Source organism: Rattus rattus, chromosome 3 (assembly GCF_011064425.1).
Source record: "Rattus rattus isolate New Zealand chromosome 3, Rrattus_CSIRO_v1, whole genome shotgun sequence".
Taxonomy (NCBI): Eukaryota; Metazoa; Chordata; class Mammalia; order Rodentia; family Muridae; genus Rattus; species Rattus rattus.
In genome coordinates, this window is record NC_046156.1 from 66,848,656 (window position 1) to 66,871,991 (window position 23,336).

At 38.2% G+C, this 23,336-nt stretch overlaps 1 protein-coding gene across 1 annotated transcript in view; it reads right to left on the reverse strand.

The window, feature by feature from the left end:
* Lrba (LPS responsive beige-like anchor protein) overlaps positions 1-23,336 on the reverse strand; it is a 543,225-nt gene that overhangs the window by 56,518 nt on the left and 463,371 nt on the right. The window contains exon 48 of the mRNA XM_032898147.1: positions 12,218-12,385. Within this exon, the coding sequence (XP_032754038.1) occupies positions 12,218-12,385 (168 nt within the window). The remainder of the gene's footprint in view (positions 1-12,217; positions 12,386-23,336) is intronic.

Sequence of the window (23,336 nt, forward strand, 5' to 3'; positions counted from 1 at the left end):
TGTGTGAGGACCTAGGTCTGAGCTCACAACACATTTTAAAACAGTTACAGTCTAAGTGACTCAGAAATACACTGCTAATAAAAGTAGCAAAATTCAAACACCAGACAGTATAACTGTAAAAACCCAAACAATCTTTCAGGGGGTGAGGGGAAATGTAATTTATTTTTTACATGAGGTTACAACAGAACACAGAATAGTTAAGAAGCAAGTACTACACAAAAAAGAGGGAGACAGTAGAAACAAGTAAAATTGAGCATGTGTGATTCTAATTTATATTAAAGAGACAGCCTTTTCAACTGTAAATTTTAAGAGTTGGATTTTTATTTTCATAAATAGGGCTCTTGATTCCACTTTTGTGAATAGTCATAAAGAAGGGTCACATGGAGGCAAAAATATTTAAATATGAAAGTGTTTGCTATAGAACTCTTAGAACAGTAAAAACTTAAAAAAAATAACCTAAATTATTGATGATAATGGAACACTAGTCACTAAGTGAGTTTCTGGGAGCAGTGGTGTATGCCTTTAATCCATGAATTCTGGAGGCAGAAATGGAGGAATCTCTGTGAGTTCAGCCTGGCCTACATGGTGAATTCCAGGCTGAATTCACAGAGCTGCCTAGTGAGACACTGTCTCAAAACAAGTAAATGAAAACCAAGTGAGTTGAGCTGAATGTATTTTATGGGAAAACCAGTCTAGAATATACTGATAAAATATTCTAGCCATGCTGGGCAGCGTTGGCACACACCTTTAATCCTAACACTTGGGAGGTAGAGGCAGGTGGATCTTTGTGAGTTTGAGGCTAGTCTGGTCTGCAGAGTGAGTTCCAGGACAGCCAGAACTGTTACACAGAGAAACCTTGTCTCAACAACGCGGACAAGGGGAGGGTGTGTGGGGGAATCTAACTACTTGGAGCATACCTAAAGTATGCATGACCTTATGAAAATAAAAAAGCGTGTTCTTATACACAGATTACATGCATTGTTACATGTGCTACATGTGAGTACACAAATATATAAAGAAAATCTTAATGTTCAATTTGGAACCATATATACTAAACTCCCTTCCTTCAGGGCATAGGAGGCGAGAAAGATTTGTAAGAGAAAACATGTTTTCTTCACTATTATATTTGATATTGTATACATGGATACATGATTTGTGAAGTAAACAACAAGAACATCTAAAATAAGTCTAAGAAATCTAAAGAAAGGTCTGCCATAGTTTGAGATATTTTATGAAGTTTATTTTATCCACTAATGTAACATTCAGAAATACACTTTTACAATCTAAGAATTTCAGTTGATAGGGCAGTCAAAAACTCTTGAACACATAGACTTTGCAAACAAAGTTCATTTTGATATAGAAAAGTTGCTTCCTAATTATTTCTGTTTGATTACAAGGAGGCTGTACTTCTAATATTTTAGTATTGTTTAAAATCAACTAAATATTATTAGCTAGGAAGCATGATACTTTTAAACATAAACAATGTTTTCCCCCAAACAACACTAAAAATGTATCAGATAGCTGGAGGCGTAGATACACATGTCATAATGCTATAAAGTTCAAAACAGCATCATGCTAAAGAAAATTAAACTCTCTTAAAGAGAAGGGGACAATTGGATAGAGCCACATTTAGGAGGAGAAAGAAGTATTTTTACCAACAGTTCTGCTCGAATGGTGCTAATGGAGACACAAGAGCATGAAGAAGCTGTTATTTGTGGAAAGCTGCAGATTATCCTACTAATGCCTCAGAACTGAGCCCATACATTCCAGCCACATTCAGCTGAGGCCCAGCCCAGACGTGCTAGTCTCCAGTTCTTGTAGCTGTCCATCTACTACAGCATAATCCTAGCTGCCAATCTGAAAGAAACCAGCTAGTCAGGGCAGATACAACCAAGAGAAACAAATGTCACTCAGTAACGCTCAGCGGCCCTGCACTCATGGATAATTTCAAACAGTATCTCAGACTAGAATGCTGATGTGCTCCTTCAAAACACCTCCATCTCTGGCTACTGGAAGCCAGGAGATAAAGGCGCCTGCCTAAGAAAATAAGCGGAATGTCTTCAAAGAAGTGGCCAAGGCCAAAAACAAGCACAGTGAGCACACAGTAAGGGCTTAACAAATAACAGGGCATCAGAGTGGAGCTACATTGCACTTAAAAGGTTAGTTCTCAGAACCCAACAACTATGCTCATGCCATATTAAGGGGATTTGCAGGGAATGAGTTGGCTGTCCACTTGGTAGGAAACCCCCAGTCTATTTCCCCAAATATCTGCGAGCATCCCTTGTGTCAAACACCAAAGTAGGATTAATGAGGAATTTGACTGCATGCTGCCTGCTAATTTAAGGCTTGAAAGACACAAAGTACTAACAGGGACAGAGGGGTAGGACAACAAACTCATGTTTGTAAAATGTTACTGAACATTTTAAAGATGTGTCTTTGAGTCAAGTATTTCCCCAATACTGGGAATTTCACTGGCTTCTTTGAATTCTAAGTAAATGTCCCTATCTTACTACAAATTAATCTATTACAGAAAATCTGACATAGGGTCAAATAATTTTATGTAGATTTTTTTTCAGATGCTGGGCCATCACTTTCTTTTTAATCTTTCCAAAAGCTTCCTTTAGTGAATAAAATTAGTAACAGTGTAAAGTAGACATGGTCTGAAGGAAATGGCTTCCTTTATGAGGAGGAGGAGGGGAGGAAGAAGAGGAGGAAGAGGAAGAGGAGGAGGAGGAGGAGGAAGAGGAGGAGGACAACGACGACAGGAGAAAGCTAGGGGTCCCTGAAATGTTCATGAGGATTAAAAGAAGGAACAGAGCATGAAGACCTAGTTTTTGCTGTCTATTGTTTGCTCTGTAGTGAGCTGCTTATCCAGCCCTTAGCTGAGCAGAGCACAAAGCTGAGCACAATGACAACTCTGATGCTCATCTAGTCAACTGAGGGAAGCTTGCTCTGTTACTGTGGTTTTGATGTACAAGGAAGGCTGGCAAGATTTCAGTGATTTTCAATGTAGGTTTTCAATTAAAACTTGACTAATCCCGGCCGTCCATTTGGCTACTTCTTTGTACAGTTCCTGCTCTGCACTGTGTCAAATACACCATCTGGGCAACACGCCTCTGGCTAGTTCACACTTGAGGACTGTTTCTGTAGCTCTGTGAGTTGTAGCTGCATGAAACTATTTTAGGGCATCCATACTCCTAATGTACTGTATTGCTGACACCACTATAGTCCTGCTGTCCTGGCTTTAAATCTCACTACAGTCACAACAAAGATTCCTGTCCCACCTGCTTACGATGGGCTCACAGACCACTCCCACACTTATTCAACAAATGTTAACAAAGCTATAAATACCAATTGTGTTTATGCTTTCTGAAAGATTCACTGCCAGTGTTCTGCAGCAGTGCTGAGCTGAGCTGAGGCTGACTCCCACCTCGAGAGTGATGGAATTCTAAGCCAAAAATGCTTTTCCTTGGATAAGATATCTGATTTGCTACTGCTGTCATGAAACCGGGGTCATGTAAACTTAAACACGGCTGCTGCTTCTTTAGGAAAACAGACCTTCTCGAGTGATTATGAGTTGCTAAAACAGCCCTTGGAAGGATAAATCTGGAAGAGGCCAAAGCAACCACTGACATTAAACATGACTTCAGGGAGTGTTCAGGCTTGACTTTCATGCTGTGAGACCCACAGTAGATAATTCTTTAAACTGAGTAATATCTTGGCGCTCTCTTTCTCTCTCTCTCTTCTTCTGTATCTATCTTAGCAGATAGAGCTGGGATTTATTTTCAAAAGGAAATCAATTTTGATTTCTGAGCACATATCCAGTGACACTCTCTTTCCTTAAAAAGTAAAGGAGAAAATAGCCCTTCCACAAGAAATGTAGAGTGCGTAGTAAACTGCAAGGTGAGAAAGCTCACAGTAAATGGTCCTCTGCCATAGCCCGCAATGGCCCACGCCAGAATCTGCTTATGACTGTGTCTTACTCACTTTTATCAACCCTTACTGTCCAGTCCTGGTCACTGACATCAGACTGCCTAGAAAGGGTTGTTTGAGAAGGAAAAAGAAGAAAAGAATTGTAATCAAATGAATCATCTCTAAGAGAACAAGCCTGAAGCCTGAGGATAGCACTGGTTAATGAAGCCCTGGGTCTGGGGCAGAACCTTCCCATTCCATAGTCTGCACTGCTGGTATCTGTGTAATTTTAACTGTTAAAATGTATTGCTTTGAAATAGCAATCTCTTTTTGTAAATTTGCGCTTGCTCTCTCTCTTTCTCCCTCCCTCCCTCCCTCTCTCTTTCCCTGCCTCCCTCTCTCTCTCCCTCCCTCCCTCCCTCTCTCTCTCCCTCCCCTTTTCCCTATAGAGTTTGAACCTACGATTTAGAATTCATAAAGCTTAGGCCAAAAGTGGTCTCACCTTTACATAGTCATGACAAGAATGATAATTACTAGTACTTTATCCAAGAAAAATACCCTCAAAGTAGAGAGTTGCTCTCTTTTTCTCTGCCAAATACCATAGGAGATATGAAAAAATAAACTGCTTAAAATTACATTAAAAAATACCTGTTCAGTGGGTTAAATAATGAGATAAACCAAAAACTGACACTGAAAGTGAGCTGATTGTATTTGAATCAGGCAAAAGAAAATACCCCCCTGCCAACATCTACGCGAAGATAGTTTTGTGGAGCACCGCACTCTGACCGCAGAGAATGGACAGAACAGTCCAGAGCTGGAAGGCAATCTACAGGTAAACATTCTGTCCCGCGCACTTTCCCAGTGACGATTTCTAAGCGGGTTGGGTTTTTCCCTTTGAAACACGAAAGACTTGGGTTCGCATTCCCATCCACAACTCAAAAAAGAAGAGTGTTTAGAACATAGAAAAAGGAAAATGAAAGACTCTGACTAAAGACAATGACTGTAATTATGTTGAGGTCCATAATCCCATAATTTTCCTTATATAGTTATATTTTATATTTCACAAATTGATCTGTTTCCCTGTAATGTGGCAAAATATAGTGCCATAGCAAGACATATAAATCTGCAGAACACTATTTTCAATGCTTGTAGCCACCCCGTCCCAGTATGGATTAACTGATGATCAGCCAGTGTGCCACGGCTGCACATTTAGGCTCTACTTTGCAATTGTGAATAATTATATAATCTCACATTCTGATTAATGTTCTAAGCAAGTAATGCGTGGATATTATCAAAATTGGCATAGATTGCTATAAAATTCAAATTATTGTTCTTTATAAAATACACGAATTTCCCTGTTTTCTCACACTCTCAATATAGGATGTTCTCACTAGTTTTTAATCTTCAGTATTCCATTAGGCAAAAAGTCACTGTTTTTGGATCCTAGCGCAGACTATTTTACATGTTCTCTCTTTTGTTGTTTGTACATCATTCTTACACCCTTTCACTATATAGAAACTTCAGCTCTCATATGATAGCATGCCAATGTCTGTGATTGATAGCTTTGGTTTAGACTTGAACCTTCTTCATTCCAAGACTGAAGCTACTCACCTATGTTACCTTCCAAGTTCCAGTCTCACACTATATATCCAGATATTCTTTATTTCAAGTAAGTGCGTGGAAAGCATTTGGGAATTCTTTCATTAAGACATGAGGATGAGATCCATATTAACTTATGTTCTTAATAATCAGGTGTCTGACCTGGCATCACACAGATGACTTAAATCACCACTCGAATCACATCTTCTGTGTGTACTGTGTCCATTTCTGGAAGGCAGATTTGGTTCCACTAAATGTTAATTCCTTTGCCAGACACACTGTTTTCACTACTATGACTCATGTTTTCTTGTCAGATAAACTTATTTATTTATAATTTAGTTCTAGCAAATCCTGTGTTAGAACAGAAGGGGAACAAAAATCCACAGGCACCTGGAAACAGTAACATGAATTGAGAACCCACAGCTTGAGAGGAGAGGAGGAGCAGTATAGAGAGCATGGAAACTGAGAAAGAACGGCTGGATGATTCTTTAGTTTAAGCCTAGACAGAGCAAGTAAAAGAAATACTCAGCGTTTTTATTGTGTTGTGCTGGTGATGGAAGCCAAGGCCTCATACATGCCACTCATGTACCACACCACCAAGCTACATCCTACCCTTGAACAACAGAACAAAACAAAACAAAAACACCAAAACCAAAGAAACTATCACCACCACCACCACCACCACCACCACCACCACCACCACCACCACCACCAACAACAACAACAACAACAACAAGATAACAAGTCTAGTTTCGAGACTTTCCCTGTGCACGTGGTCACATACAGGCATGGATCTGCCTGCTGCTTGGCAAAGCTCTACTTGGCTTCCAAGAGTTCCATAGTGAATGGTTAATATATATAACATAGTAAATGATCATAAAAGTAATCTCTCTATAAAAAGAGCTCTAAACAATAGAAGTGATAACCATGCGAAGAGGAAGAGTAATCAGCGAAACAGCCTGTAGCACATTAAACTTTTATGTTGTTTTTAATTTTTAGAAAACAGCTGTGTTATCAGTATAGAAGCCTCATTTACATCACATACCAGAAAGGAGTGTTCTTCAGTCAGATATGTTAATCTGTTTTCAGATATCTTTGACCCCAGCTAAAGAAACTAACTCAATGTACGCCATCGAACAAAATGAAGTGCAAATAGAGTTGTTGGAAGGAGTGATCTGGTATAAAATGGGTTTTGTGCCTTCAGAGAGACACAATCTATCCTGCTAATTTCACAGAGGCCTGGAAGAGATAACCCTCAAGGCAAGGCAAGTGACTATGTAATCACATGTTTGCATTAGGGAAACACATTAGGGGGAAACATTAGGAAAGTGAAAGCCCCTCATTAAAACACAATTTTGTTCTAAACTTTGCCTCCCTATTCCCTCCCAAGGGTATTCTTGTTCCCCTTTTAAAGAAGGAGTGAAGCATTCGCATTTTGGTCATCCTTCTTGAGTTTCATGTATTCTAGGCATCTAGGGTAATTCAAGCATTTGGGCTAATAGCCACTTATCAATGAGTGCATACCATGTGTGTTTTTCTATGACTGGGTTACCTCACTCAGGATGATATTTTCCAGTTCTATCCATTTGCCTATGAATTTCATAAAGTCGTTGTTTTTGATAGCTGAGTAGTATTCCATTGTGTAGATGTTCCACATTTTCTGTATCCATTCCTCTGTTGAAGGGCATCTGGGTTCTTTCCAGCTTCTGGCTATTATAAATAAGGCTGCTTATTTATAATAATGTGTCTTTGTTATATGTTGGGGCATCTTTTGGGTATATGCCCAAGAGAGGTATAGCTGGGTCCTCAGGTCCAATATTCTGAGGAACCTCCAGACTGATTTCCAGAATGGTTGTACCAGTCTGCAATCCCACCAACAATGGAGGAGTGTTTCTCTTTCTCCACATTGTCACCAGCATCTGCTGTCACCGGAGTTTTTGGTCTTAGCCATTCTGATTGGTGTTAGGTAGAATCTCAGGGTTGTTTGCATTTCCCTTATGACTAAAGATGTTGAACATTTCTTTAGGTGCTTCTCAGCCATTCTGAATTCCTCAGCTGTGAATTCTTTGTTTAGCTCTGAACCCCATTTTTTAATAGGGTTATTTGTCTCCCTGCAGTCTAACTTAGAACAGAGGCTGAAGGAACACCCATTCAGAGCCTGCCCCACATATGGCCCATACATATACAGCCACCAAACTAGATAAGATGGATGAAGCAAAGAAGTGCAGGCTGACAGGAACCAGATATAGATCTCTCCTGAGAGACACAGCCAGAATACAGCAAATACATAAGTGAATGCCAGCAGCAAACCACTGAACTGAGAAAGGGACCCCCATTGAAGGAATCAGAGAAAGGACTGAAAGAGCTTGAAGGAGCTTGAGACCCCATATGAACAACAATGCCAAGCAACCAGAGCTTCCAGGGACTAAGCCACTACCCAAAGACTATAAATGGACTGGCCCGGGGCTCCAATAGCATAGGTGACAATGAATAGCCTAGTAAGGGCACCAGTGGAAGGGGAAGCCCTTGGTTCTGCCAAGACTGAACCCCTAGTGAATGTGATTGATGGTGGGAGGGTGGTAATGGGGGGAGGATGGGGAGGGGAACACCCATATAGAAGGGGAGGGGGAGGGGTTAGGGGGATGTTGGCCTGGAAACCAGGAAAGGGAATAACAATCGAAATGTAAATAAGAAATACCCAAGTTAATAAAGATGGAGGAAAAAAAAAAACCCACAATTTTGAAGATGGGTGTGACCTGTGAGTCTGTATATTACAGAAGCTATTCAACTGACAGGGTCTGTAGAAAGACTTGACCTGAACGATAGCCTGGGTTCATAGATATGTCTGGCTATGGGAATGGAAACTGTTTTGCAGGAAACAGGGTTTATGAACAGGCAGTGTGTGAGCATCCTCTCTAAACCCTTCCCTACCACCCTATTCCTTTTCAGCCATCACTATTCTCTTCATAGCATACATCGCGACTGAAATTATGGTATGGATTGTTGAATTCATTTCTGTAAGTCCACTTGGATTTTCCCTTACTGAGCTGTTTATCTTTAGTACTATCAAGAGAGTAAGTATTTGTCAAAGAAATGAATGACAGAATTTCCCAGTTCTCCAGCCCTATCTTAGCTTTATCTCAAGTTAGCCTAGACCTACATTTTACCATCTCATCAATGCTCCTTAGCAGCTCCACCTATAATCCTTTTAATGTAGTTCACCATAGGTAATACATCTCAGTTTATATATCTGTGCACATGCAGTTACACACACACACACACACACACACACACACACACACCCCTTTTTTGCTTATCTTTTTTTCTGAATTTATTCTTCTGTCATGTAAAACAGAAAAATACACAGAAAGGAAATAAACATCCATCACTAAGCAGGATGAACTATAAAGTTCATCCCGTTCCACATGTAAATACACATCAAATGAATCTTGGAGCCACCCTATGTTGCACACATACACTGACTACACAGGTCCTTGTCCACTGCTAACACTGTCCAACTCTAGTTAAGGCAATACTGCTCCTCCCCTTCCGTGCTTATCTCTGCCTGTGCTCTGGAGTTGTTCCCTTCCCCTTTCTCAGAGATATGCTATCCTCCTTTTGGATCTTTCCAATAAAAATTGGTTGAACATCTATTCATATAAAAAATCTCTTTAGAGAGATGGCTAACAGGTACAAAGATTTCTTTGTAGTGATAAAAACTGTTCTTAAAGTAGAGGGTGGTGATGCTTGTATGTTAAGAATATACTAAGCTGTGTACTCCGAACAAATAAATTGTATCACATATAAATTATATCTCAAAGCCATTAAAAAATTTACCTTAGACCTGAGGAGAAAGGTTTTTTTTTTAATTAAATGTGTATAATTTTCGTGCTCAGGGATTAAAAGATATGCTCTTATTTTAAGAATAGTATGCAAGTTCTACCCAAAGCTCTTAGTTGTCATACTAGCCTAAAAAAACATGGTGTGCATATTCAAGGAGATGTTATTCAACCTTAAGAGGAAGGAAACCTTACAGAAACTACAAGATGGATCAAACATAAAGATACTATGCTATGTAGAATAAACCAGACAATAGGGGACAAATATTTTATGTTCTTGCTCAGATTGCTAGAGCAATCAAGTCTGTATGAAGAGAATGCAGACTCAGGCTTGTCATGGTCTGAGGAGAGGACGGCTGCTGTTTGTTTAATGCAAAGGAGGCTCTAGCTTGGGTTATCAAAGCTTTCTGTACATGGGCACTGACAATAGTTTTACAATTATATGATTTTTCTCTATTTTCTGCATTGGAGATTGAGACCGGAGCCCTGCACGTGGTAACACATGCTCTGCCCTGAGCTGCACCCCTAGCTCTCTGTGAATCTTAACACTACTGAAGTGCACACGGAAAAGTGGCAACAATGGTAAATTTTACATACAATTATTTACAAGACACTTCATCTAAAGTTATGTGTTTGTTCTGTTAAAATAAGTCTGTAATGTAGCCTACATTTGTAATTCAATTGTATCTCTAATGTCTGCAGTTATACATCTAATATCTGAAGTCATGTGTCCAGCTTAAAAGATCTGACCTGACAAGTCAGTTGCCTCATTCTCTAATCTTTTGTCCTGAAATTAGTCCAAAACCATGGTTATGATCAAAGATGCACAGGACATCCCTCTAGATGCTGCTGTCAACATGGTATGGCTGGTCACATGCTCCTACTTAACATTCAGTTCCTCAGCTATAACTAGCCACACTTCAAGAGGACATAAGGCCATTACTGTGATATAAATTAAAGCATCGGATTTCATGACAAGACAGGCAAAGCTAGTGACATCATCTCACACACCAAGAGTTGATTTTAAAGGTAAGCATCTTACTTTACATGTTTATAGTAACTGCATGAACTTCAAAATTCAAACTGTACAGACTATACACAGCAACGTAAACAATATGGTATGGTAAGTACAACCGAAGGATATAAAAATCAATTCTAGAATTCTAGAGTGTAAGTTCAGATATAAGCTGAATATATGGGGAAATTGGCAATTATTACAAGGGAATGTGAGAAAGGAAAAAGCTGAATGTTGCAGAATCACTGGCATATAACACAGCCAAGTAGCACATGGCAAATACTATTAGATAGAAAGGAGGGTAGAGGGATGGCTCAGTGGTTAAGAACATTGGTTACTCTTCTAGAGGTTCTGAGTTCAGTTCTTAGCAACAAATTGGCTCACAACTATCTGTAATGGGATCTGATGATACCGTCTTCTGTCATGCAGGGATCCATACTCATATATATAAATATATACATATACGTATACATATATATAAACTATATAAATAAAAAATCTTTAAAAATGTAAGAGTCTTTATTTACACATGTATAAGTACATGTATGTTATGTGGAGGTCTGAGAAAAGCTTGTGAGATTTAGTCTCTGCTTCTACCATTCTCTGGTTCCAGGCTTAGAGTCAAGCACCCTTACCCTCTGAACATACTGGCTACCCTGATTTTTGCTGTGCTATTCTGAGAATTAAGGTATGCATTCTTCAATAGTAATGCTTGCATGCTGCTTTAACCTCAGTGCCATATAGGGTTCCACGATGCTTTGCACCATCAATCAGCAGCTTCCCCCAGAGAGGGTGCTCCAGAGGAACCTGCACACAGGCAGAGATGTGCTTACCGTGAGGAATCCTGGGCTCAGTCTCCAGTGCAACTCACCAACGTAGGAGAATGAAAGCACAGGAGTTAACTGACCCAGCTCATTGTCTCCATAGTTTTTAAAATACGAAAACCAGAAATTAACTGTGCACAATTTAGGGCAAAAGGAATCCAATACACAGTGCTTTTGTTTATGTAATAATATTTATCTAGCATGTAAGTCGAGTAATTATATGCTTATTTATTTCACTATGTACTTAGGGACGATCAACATAACTAGATAATAGAATTAAACAGGAATGCATCAGGTCCCAGTGAAAACAGGATGTATTACACATCACAAGTAATATACCCTTCAAAATAGACACCTGTCCTACGAATCAGTGTCCATCTGCTCTAAAACCTTACTGCTATTTGGGCTTGTATCTGTGCAATGGTATTATTTTTTCACACAAAGCTACTACATTTAGGGGGCATATAACTAGATTAGAAACACTAAAAAAGCAAAATTTCTCCAGAAGTTTGGGTGAACACTGCATTTGCCAAGATCCTGTTTTAAGTGTTTTATCAGAAAATACTTGACAAGATAAAGCAAGCCTTATCACTATTTAATACTGAATAATGACAGCCAAGTTCAGATTTGAACCCCACTGTTTAACGTCTGCATAAATGTGCATGTGCTAATGAACTATACCAAAACATGTTTTATTGTACTTTGACTTATGCTCACAACCGTATAGTGAATAAATGACTATTTTCTTAATATTTCAAATGAGGTGAGTAGCTTCTAAATCCATAACAGTTAAAAATCTAAGGTGAATCCCTTAACAGATCAAACTGTAAGAACTCTCATTTAACGTGACGTAGCACTAATTTGAAAAGCTCCAGACTCAAGTTCCCACGAGGTGATAGAGTGGAGCTCATCCTCCTTTAGTCTCCCCACTTTGCTTCACTGTCTCTATCAGTTACTTGGACGATAGGGGAATGAGATCGATACCATGCGGCTGGCTATACTGAGATCTTCAGAGTAGAGGGACTTACCTCTCTCAGCACAGGGTCAGTTATTGAGTTCAGGCTGACAGCTCCTTCATAGGTTAGGTAATAGAACACGTTGAGGGCTCGCACTGCCTCTGGTCCTTGTTGTTTATAGCCAAAAATAAGGTCAATCCATTGGTGAAGCTGGCAGGAAACAAATTCACTCTCCAGGGCCTGAAAAACAGTAGACATCTTATCATTATGCTGAATCCTATTTTTAAAACATAGATATTTAGAACAACAGTAAAACCTAACACTAAACTTACTTAAAAAACAAACAAACAAACAAACAAACAAAAACAGAAAACCCAGGTATGGTGGCATCTGTAATCCTACTCGGGAAGCTGAGGCAGGGGGATCTTAAGTTCTAAGCCAGGCTGAGTAACACATCGAGTCCTGGTCGAAAGACCAACCAAAGGAAAAAACCAAAGCAATGCAAGGAAGTTTGGCTCAGTCCATGGCTACCTGAGCACAATCCCTCAGACCTACATTAAAAGTCAGATGTAGTGACATATGTCTGTAATATCAGAACTAGTAGCAGAGACAGGAGCATTCCAAGAACTTGCTGGCTCTTGCCAGCTTAGCTCAATCTGCAAGCTCCTGATTCAGTAAGATTCTGCAGGAGCCTGTTTCAAAAGCTAAGGTGAAGAGTGATTAATGAAGACATCTGATAGTGCTCTATGGTGTGCGCACGTGCACACATGCACACACACCCTCTTACGTAAACACTGAAGAGAATGAGGGAAGGGGAAAGGGGAAGAGGGAAAGAAAGTGGATAAGGAAGAAGAAGGGTAAAGGAAGGAGAAGAAAGTGACAGGATAGGGCAGGAGAACACCTTAGCTCAAATGCAGTTCAGTGTAGAGTATGTGCTTGTACGTGTGAGGCCAAGAATTCAATTCCCAGTCCTGTAAAAGCCAAATACAAACCCCTAACATCCTGTTTTCTAGCTGACTTTGTCCCGCTGTGTATTTGAGAAAAGTCCTGGCCCTCATTATGCTGAGCTGTAGTAATCTTGGCATTCTCCACTGCATTGAAAGGTATAGGGACTGGGGCTGGGCTTATCTTGGTCATATTTGTAAATCGGTCTTGTCAGACACTCAATTCATGCTTCAAAGAAAGGAAGTCATAGAGTGAAGGACTACTTTGGGAAAGCAAATGCAAAGGAGTTAAACATTTTCTATTCACTAAAGATGCTAACTTTTTTCTCAAATTAAAGCATGTTGTGTCCTGAAATTACAACCAAATCATTTAGTTATTTTGATTGTGTTTATAGTAACACATTAGATTTTGTGGGGACTTATAACTACTGGACTTTTATTCTATTTGTCAGTATCAAACTAAACACTTTATGCTATTAACAGTGCTCAATAAATAATGAATGAACATGATCAAATGTTCACTTGAAGTGTCAGGCACAAGATTCACTTCCTATTCATCATTCTCTTCCCATTTATTAGCACTTGTGTGCCAAATACAGTGGGTGCCAATAAACGTTTGTTGGACTGAGTAAGTTAGGAATATAAGGCCGGAGAGTTGTGAGCAAGCTATCCCTCTTTATGCTGTGTAATGCTACAAAATTATTCCAACATCAGTGGTTTAGGTTTGCCAAGAGATAATGCTATTCAGACAGCTGGTTACCTCTGAGGCCTCCCTCTGGTTCTAGCATCAAAGCTATATGATTGTGTGCATGTTTCTGGCAGTGTATGGTTAGTATCCTAATCAGAGGTCTGTAAGTTTGAAGGTGCAGTTGGCTAGGCCTTTTCTTCTCTGGTGCTGGAGATGGAATCTAGGGCCCTGTACGTGCCCAATTACTGACATCTCTTAATTCTTAGCTCCAAAAGGACTAACTTCTAATTCAAATAAGGTATAAGCCATCTTGCCACAAATGACAGACACATTAGTTCATAGGTACATATGTATAAAAATGCCTTATTAAAACTAGTACCTGTGAATAAGAAAGATGTTTATAGCTAAATACAATGTTTTCTTTAAAAATATTTAACCTGGCTTGCAATAGTATCAAATATAAATTGTTCTCTAAATATATCCCTATGCTAATTCTAGGTAACTCTCAGATTCTAACATATACCTGAAATGAAAAAGACCTAAAAATATTTGGCTAGCTCTCCCTGTCAAAGTTACTGTTTAGACACCTTTTATAAAATTCACTGTATTTGCCACTTTCCTAGAGAGATGGTAAGAAAGCACAAAACTCTTCATGCTATACTTAATATAATAAGAGGGCTTTAATAATCAAATAAATCCCTATTTTAATTACATAAATTTAAAATAAATCTAAAAGTTCAAACTGCCAGTGTAAGTTGCGTTAACTGTGGCCTTGGGAGGACAGGGAGGGGCATGTTTAAGTGACACATAAAAACAGCAATTGTCTTAATTTGTGTGCAGTGCACTCCACACAAAAGCCCTAAATATGTTCAAATTAGAGCGAGCTGCTTGATTGTCACTGCAGTCTCATGTCACATTAATGCATGACAAACATTAAACCATACACTTAAATGGCAATTTATATCATTTAAATGTTTACTGCCAGACTAGCTCATCACTCATTTAAATGTGACTTTCTGACAGCTAATTTCAGTTAATTTTCTCCAATTCACTTAATTAGAACTTTCAATCAGGGAAGGACTTCCATGTACCTTCAAGAGTGCATCCTTTTTGGTTGTTCAAAACTGGGAGCTAATTTGCTGATGAAAAGCCCTGCCCGCCGTAGGATTAATGTGTAAGATCTGCAAGTCTACCAGATAGCATCACTACACAAAGCAAGCTCACAGCATGCATTCTGAGAAAGAACACACTTATTTATGTGAATAATACTCTCAACAGTAGTTTAAATAAAAAACGTTTAGTTCATATATACCCACTATTGAAACAATAAAAAACCTGCATCTAAGCTAATTAAAAATTAATGATTTCAAAATTGTTTAATAAGATAAAACAGCCAGGAGTCTCTTGAGTGTCCATGGCATTGTGATTTGAGACTATAAAATTCAGAAGGCTCAGAAAATGAAGATGTACAAATGAGTTTTCTCAATATAATATTAAAGCTTTACAAACCAGGGCAATTTTGTTTTCTGTGCCATCAAACAAAGGGCTGAGGGTTCCTAATGGTTGATTACTTCTTTATGCACATTTGAAATGTAAAGTTCGTTTGATTTTAATGCTCTATGCTTTATATCTTGATACTGCTTCAGAATTTTAAACAAAAAACACCAAAGAAACATTGTATGCTATTATGCAGTGGGCACACTGCAGAGTCATCACATGCCAAGGTTCAGCCTCTCCTCATGCTCCCACAAGTCAGTCCTTAAGGATCGACCAATAATTCACAGAATTAATGAAGAATTTATTCAAAGAAGCTATGGACACATTAACAAACAAGTATTATTTTTAAAACAGTAAATATTACCTTTTTTTTTTTTAAAGGTAGGGACCAACAGAAATGTGATAGATCTGAGAGACCTTCTAAGAAGTTTTGGAGTCCTTCCAGTACAAAGTCAGCCCAGGACTTTAACCTCCTTTTACAGCACTGAATGACAGTTGCCTGATCCACAGTGTGCACTGATTAAACACGTGTACAGAATGCACACTTGAGGGAAGAAGAGAGGATATGCAGGAGACCATTAAGAACAAAGAGAATAAATCAAAGTGGAATACTTTGGATTTATTATAGGTCCACATTTTCAGTGTGTGTGTGTGTGTGCGCGCGCACACACAGACACAGACACAGACACAGACACAGACACAGACACACACACACACACACACACACACACACACACACACACACACACACCTTGCATACCATGTCAGTGGAATGGGAAGCATTTGGGGGGTTTCAAAGCCTTTAGGACAGACAGTCTTCATTAAGGCTGGAGGTAAATCAGGTACGCAGCTAGGGGACAGTAACATTTTTTTTCTGTGCAATTCTCAACCCATCCAATCAATTGTAAGCACTCCCTTAGCAGGGTAGATATGTCATTCACATCCAATGTGTGCTCCAAGTAAAATATGTAAAAAAGAAAACCCACAAAAGTATCCAATAGGATACAGTAATATCCAACTCATCCTGAGTTATTATAAAGTAAAGCAGTGACTAATATCCAATTGTTAAGATCATATAAGACCATGAAAAGACTACCACATGAAGCTTTGCACAAATTGTCACTCCAATCCAGCGGGACTCATACTAGCCTTGACAAACTGGGGACTGATAACTGTTTTTTAATGGTATCTTTTAATGGTATCGAGACTAAAACATTTGTGAGATGCTAAAAAGTAAAGTACATAGTTGTCAAATACAAACCCTTATTAGTAAGTTTCATTTGCTTGGTTCTTATATAGAATATCAATAAATTAAAGTTTTAATATATCATAAAGATAACTACATTATTCCTAAATGAATGTGTTAGAAATAATATTAGCAAATGTAAATCTGTGTCCAATTAAAAAATCTTAGGGAAAAAACCCATTAAGGAAATGACTTATTGATATAAAATGTTAAATAAAATTGTAGAGTGAAGTCAAATGATTTGCTAACATATAGAAATGGCTTATTTTCCAAAATATTAAGCTATTTGAAAATAATAATTGTAATGATATCTATCACTAATTTTATTAATCTATAAATGTTTTAGAAATACTATAGCCATTCGCTATAAAAATGAGCTTTTATTAACAGGAAAATTGGGTAAAATAAATAAAATCAATTTTATTTAACAAAAGAAATTATAAATATTTGTTTATGACAAAGGAGCTGTGATTGATAGTTACTTGTGGTTTTCATGCTTATAAATCCCTAGCTCATGCTACTATCTCTACAATCTTCCTACTCAGTGCTATCATACAATAGTACATTTTATGAACATCAAATAAAACAATCAAATATCATCTACAAATAGAAAAAAATGTATATAGTTTGATTCTCAGAAGGAGGATGACATCAGCAACATAGGAAGAGTAAGTGAAAAAGAAGGCCAAAGGTTCACACCACCTAGAACCAAACCTCTGCACGTCCACACATATGCCTCCTAGATCACATCTCTGCATGTCAACACTGCTATTTTTCTTCCCAGGTGTCTAGGAGGCCTGATTCAGTTCCACAATACAAAATATCATACCTGTTAGCTTCAAATAAAAAGGTAAAAATCACTAATTCTAATTTGGTGTATATTTAATTATAAAAGGCATATGATCACGTTTTAGTGAAAAATAAAAAATAATTTCCTAAACTTTAATTAAACTTAGTTAAGAACTTCGATGGAAGTGAGTGTATGTAGTGATATGTTTGAAGGAAGGTAATAAACCAAATTGTAAACTTGGATTTATAAAAAGCCTTCTTAGTGTATACACACACACACACACACACACACACACACACACACACACACACACACACACACACACACACTACACATGCATGCACAGGAACTAGCCTGTTATATTTGCATGTGCTGGATTTCAAACACTAGTGGTAATGTTTCCTTAACATTGATATATGACCTTTGTAATTTACATTGAAGAAAGCTGGTTTTTTTCAGCCTAATTAGAACTGTTTCAAATTTTCTTGCTAAATATATGATATAAAGTTCTTTCAACTTTTTTATTCTAAAGTTTCTTTCCATGTCAACTTTGTTCCAATCAAAATATGCTTTGAATTAAATGATTTTGATTGAATATGTGGATCACATTTCACGTCTAAGATTTAAAGTCTAAAAAGGAAAAGTTTAGCCTGTTCAAACAAAGCAAACGCAGCCACTTTGTGGAAGGCTATTCACTTTAAGAAGACTGACAAATTGTTTGTGTGCACCATCAGGTCCAGTTCCTGCAATAGTTGCCAGATTTCCTGCCGCTCTAATAAGATAGATATGTTAACTCCTGAAGTGCTGGCTTGGAATCTGGAAGGTCTGGCTAACTTTAGGTAAATTTTAGGAGTCTACTTTGAAATTAATCTAATGAAAAGAGAAATTTGCTTTCAAACAATAAAAGTCAAAGAAAAGTAAACTTTTTTATACTGGACAAATGTAAATTCAGAATACAAGTATGTTTTCCAAATGTGATTTGTTAAAAGTGACAAACACCTGTCGATCCTTACATTCTTAAAATACATTAATTTTACCTCCTCAACAATTATCTTTATAGGTGAAACAATGAAAGTGTAATAGTCAACTACAATCCACTAACATTAGCTTCATTTTTCTGAAACTGATTACAAGAACATCAAACTGCTTTAGAATCTGGATGTTCTCCATACTACAAACATAAAACAATGTTAAGCAACTTTATTACTACTCACACAGAAAAGTGTAACTTTGGGAGCTTGAAAAAAGTATGTAAAAATGTGACATGTAAGAGCAACAGAGCATGAAGACAGAAGAGGGGCGAGGAGGACAAAGATTAAAAGGAAAAAACTGTGCAATAGTAAAAATAAAAATTATACTTGACAGTTTAAAAAATGAAATTTAGTTACGACACTGACGTTCAGCGAGCAGAGCAGATAGAGAAATCACTGGTAGAGCTATCCACGCTAAACTGCCCTTGAACTGCTGGACAGAGGAGAGATTTGAGTTCATTTCTACGTTTATATCATTACTAAAGAGACTGTGAGTTAGTATCATATTCTGATAAAACCATCAAGCACCCATGCATCTTCTGCCAGGAGAACCATTCTGCTACAGTTGTTACTGTATAGTTTTAAATGGACTAGTCAACCAGCTGTTCTATATTTTACACACTGAAGGCCATGTTTCCTTTGAAATTCATAGTTTTAATCTCGACTGAAGTCTGGATTGCAGTGTACCAAGATCAAAAGGATTAGGCAAAAATGTACAATTACCTCCTTTTCAGAAAGATTTTTTTTGAATGTTTAAAATACTCCTGTATGCTGACATTTTATCCAACTATTTTCTTTAGAACTCTAGAACATTAAAACATTTAATTAACATTTCAACCTCAGGTCATTCTTATTCTAACATCTAGAATTTGTAACAGACAGATGTGTTAAAGTAGTTGTAGTATGACACACAGAAATATAGAGATTTTTCTTATTTTTGTCTAATTAGAAATGAGTGTGTCTGCCTATCTGTTCTATTGTGTGCTGCTGTGTAGAAAACTTACAACAATGCATATGTGGCCACAGGAATTTAATAGGAGCTAAAAGGTCTTGCAAAAATAAGGGCAAGTTGGAGAGAGATGTCCATTAAAACCATGTTGTGACATTTTTTGAGAATTGTCTGAGATGAGCCCTGTAGTTGGTGGTAAGCTGTGCAGCAGGCAACGTAGAGAGAGACTTGAACAATTACAAAAGTCAAAAATGACCATAATTTAAAAACAAACCAGATGGCCTGAAATAAGTTATTTCTATTTCTGAGATAAGAAATCCCTCCCTTGGCAATTATGATGGAGCCCAGGTATGTGACTCATAGAGGAACTTATTTAATCCTCAAGTAGATTTAAAGTATAGACAAACAGAGAGGCTGCATATTCCAGACGATCTAAATAGACCTTATTTCTCTTAGGGAAGTTTAGAATGGTAGATTCTTAGATAACATCTCATGACAAGTACCTGGAATGTAGCCATTCTGTCAGTTAAGTTCAGAACCATATATCTAAGAAACAGGTAAACTGAGTTATGGGACTTTTACCATCTCTAAAAGATTTAAGGGCATAAAGAAAAAGATACATGCCTGTATGGAAGGCAGGCTCACCTTCACTGAGATGGGACAATGGCCTACATTTAGATGAAGGTCTAAGATTTCCTCTGAGTGTATCGCAGGATAAACTTTCCCACACAGATATACAAAAGCTTCCAAATACCTAGTACAATGCACTATTCCTTGTAGACATTGAAATATTTGAAGTATGCACAGGGGGCTGGTGAGATGCTTAGCGAGTAAAATATTTGTCACCAGCCTAACAACCTGAGTTCCCTGTTCAGAACCCATATTGTTGAAGAAGAAAACCAAATCCCACAAATTTTCTTTTGGCCTCCACATGTGTGCCACATTGAGGCATACATACTTACACACAAACACAGACACACACACACACACACACACCAAAAATTGTATTAAAAATCAAAATAAAATCTATACACATTGAATGTTCCAACTCTAGAAACACTAGTAAAGTTCTCCTAGAAAATAACTGTAAATCTGCACAGATCTGATAAATCCTAGCAGTCTCGTGCCTTTGAAGATGGCTTGACCAGAATCTCTACTTCTTACCAGATGCAGTTTAATCCCACAGGGATGCTAGACAAAACAAGGAGCTTGCTGCATGGCACCAATGAGTCCCCTCAGCTGATGGCCATAAACCTATACTGGCAATTACTCCAAGAATAGCCCATAAAGAAACACACACACACACACACACACACACACACACACACACACACACACACACACACGTACGTTGAAGAACTTTTAAAATACATTGCCAAGTTTGGCCAGAGCCAAATTAAATCTGTATTTCCTTTGTGCATGCTATGTATATTCTGTAGAATTGAAAGACATTCATTCTGAAATTCTTAATACTAATATCTCTCTTATCCATTTATTCAACAAGTGTATACCATGTGCTGCTAGTGGATCCCACTGTGCTGGGCTCTGAGATGAGGTGTCCTCTGGAAGGAAAGGAGGAAGGTGAGTGATTCCATGTGAGTGACATCCCAGATGAGAGGAACTAAGAACCTTCTTCAAGATAGCAGCACAGGGGCCAGAGAGATGGCTCAGTGAGTAAGAGTGCTTACTTACCTTGCAGAGGACCAGGGTTCAGCACACAATCACCTGTAACTCTAATTCCAGGGAATCTGATGCCATCTTTTGACTTCTATGGGCTCTTGCACACACAAGTGCACATACACTGAGGCTCGCACATACACACATTTCTTTAAAAAGACAGTAACACAGGAGGTGAGTATAAAGCTTGGTGGCAGGGTGATTGACTAACAAGCTGGGTACTCTGGATTCAATCCCCAGTACACAGAAAGAAGGAAGTAGGAGACGACCAGGGAAGCAGGCAGGTGGTGGGACTGAAGAATAAAGGATAGGGTTCAGAAAGATGTGAGATGGATTTATTTACAACTGAGTGTTAGTGAGGAGAAAGACAGGATCTTGGAGTGATGCCTGGCTTTCAGGGTTGGATTCCAACTACACTGTAGTAGAAGCAGTCTGTATGGTAAATTAGTTGAGTTTTAAAGTTACTATTAGTATTTTAGACTTTTTTCAATGCCTAGAACCTGGCAAATACTAGCACTTTATCAGACTACATTACAGGTCTGTATTATTTACAGAATTGAAATTAATCCTAAGTGTTTATTTTGGATGTAAGGTTGAAAAGTGTAACAGAAATCTATATATTATCTCAATATTAAAATAAAAATATGCCCATACTCAATAGAAGGATGCCCAAGCCATACACCCTCGCTGTTTTTGGACACCGTGAGGGTTTCACAGTTCAGTCCAGGCTGGTTTCAAACTCATAATTTTTCCCTTTGCCTACAAAATACACAGCTATAGGCATGTCACATCACACTGGTTTCTAAGCCAGTAAGAATTCTGGGTGACAAAATAACAACCAAAACTATACCAGTGCTGCCCAATAGAAATATATGGAAACTAAATTATATATATATATATATATTACATTTTCTAATGGGCATAGGTGACTCAATTTTAATGTTTAATCAAAACTAATATTAAAGCATCATTTTATATTTAAATCTTAGAATCTGTGATATCTTTAATACTCTGTATATAACATACATTAATCTAAACAAACATATTTCAAATAATCCATAGCCACAAGCTAAACCTTATAAAGCACCAAGAACCTAGAAGATGAAGTGATTTTCCATGCAGTTTCAAGGTCACTGCAGTTCTCAGCACTGTAAAGAACAGCTAGACCTTTAGCTATGACAGCAGATATCTAACATCTTCAGGAGTGAGCCAGACATAATGTTCTGCAGCGTATGTTCTTTCATGCTGTACAGATCTCAGGAGAAATGTGGCAGCATGTGAAAAATGGCACTCTCTTCATCCTCTTTAAATAAAGACAAAAAGCAAAACCTACTCAAGCCCAGCGTCTACTGCCGACTTATCATCCTTAAAGGGCCCTGTTAGGATCTTTACACATTGGCTGCCCAGCTCAATAGTTAGGTACCCACAGACCATAAACTCAGCACTGGGGACAGAATCTTTGCTGAAAGTCAGCCATGTGAAACCTGTATGTTCTCATTAACCCTAGGAAAAAGCACATCATATTTGATGGAAGATGAACTAACCACTGCCTACTCCTAGGTAATTCTTAGAATGTATAACTCGATCCTCTAAACTGCAAAAAATTGTGGATCCAATTCTCTGAATTATCAATAAAATGGAACTTAATAATGTCTCTTAATTATAGTATACATCCATGAATACAAAGGCATTATGAAATCAGCCTTTGTCTTGAAATAATTAAATAAATGTTATTTTAGATATTTGTCTCCTTCTCTTGGCCAAATTCTTGATTTCTGATCTCAGTACACGAAAGATAATGTTTTTGCTACAATAAGATTACAGGATGGGTCTGGGGTCTCACTGTCCTTCATCTCCTTTCTGTTATTAAAGCTTTTTTTGTTACCCTCTCTCTAGACTCCCCTGGCCTTTTAAGCATGAGTTTCCTGACTTGGTCCCAGCCCTCTGCTGTTGCCTAACTTCAGTAAGAAGGGACTGGATCCAATGTCTCTAATGAGAATCATTCCTCCCGCTGAGTTTCAGATCCAAATTGTGATATTTCCCTCTCCCTCCCTCTCCCTTTGTCCCCCCTCTCCCTCCTTCCCTCCCTCCTTCCCTCTCTTCCTCCCTCTTCTTCCCCTCCCCTTCCCTCCTCTCTCTCTTTTTGGAGGGTATACATTAACAGAAGCAGGTATTTTTCTTTAACATTTGCAGCCTCTCTTGCTTGTTATTTCAGAGTTGGTATATGATGCAGAGTCACCCAATCAAGCCAAGTAGGAAAGGTGGCAGGAGTCACCCTTACTTCTTCCCCTCACCTCTCAAAGCCGCATCCAATCAAAAATAAGCCTCCTGTAATCTTCAGAATGGGTCTCTCTTGCTTTTCCTCTGTG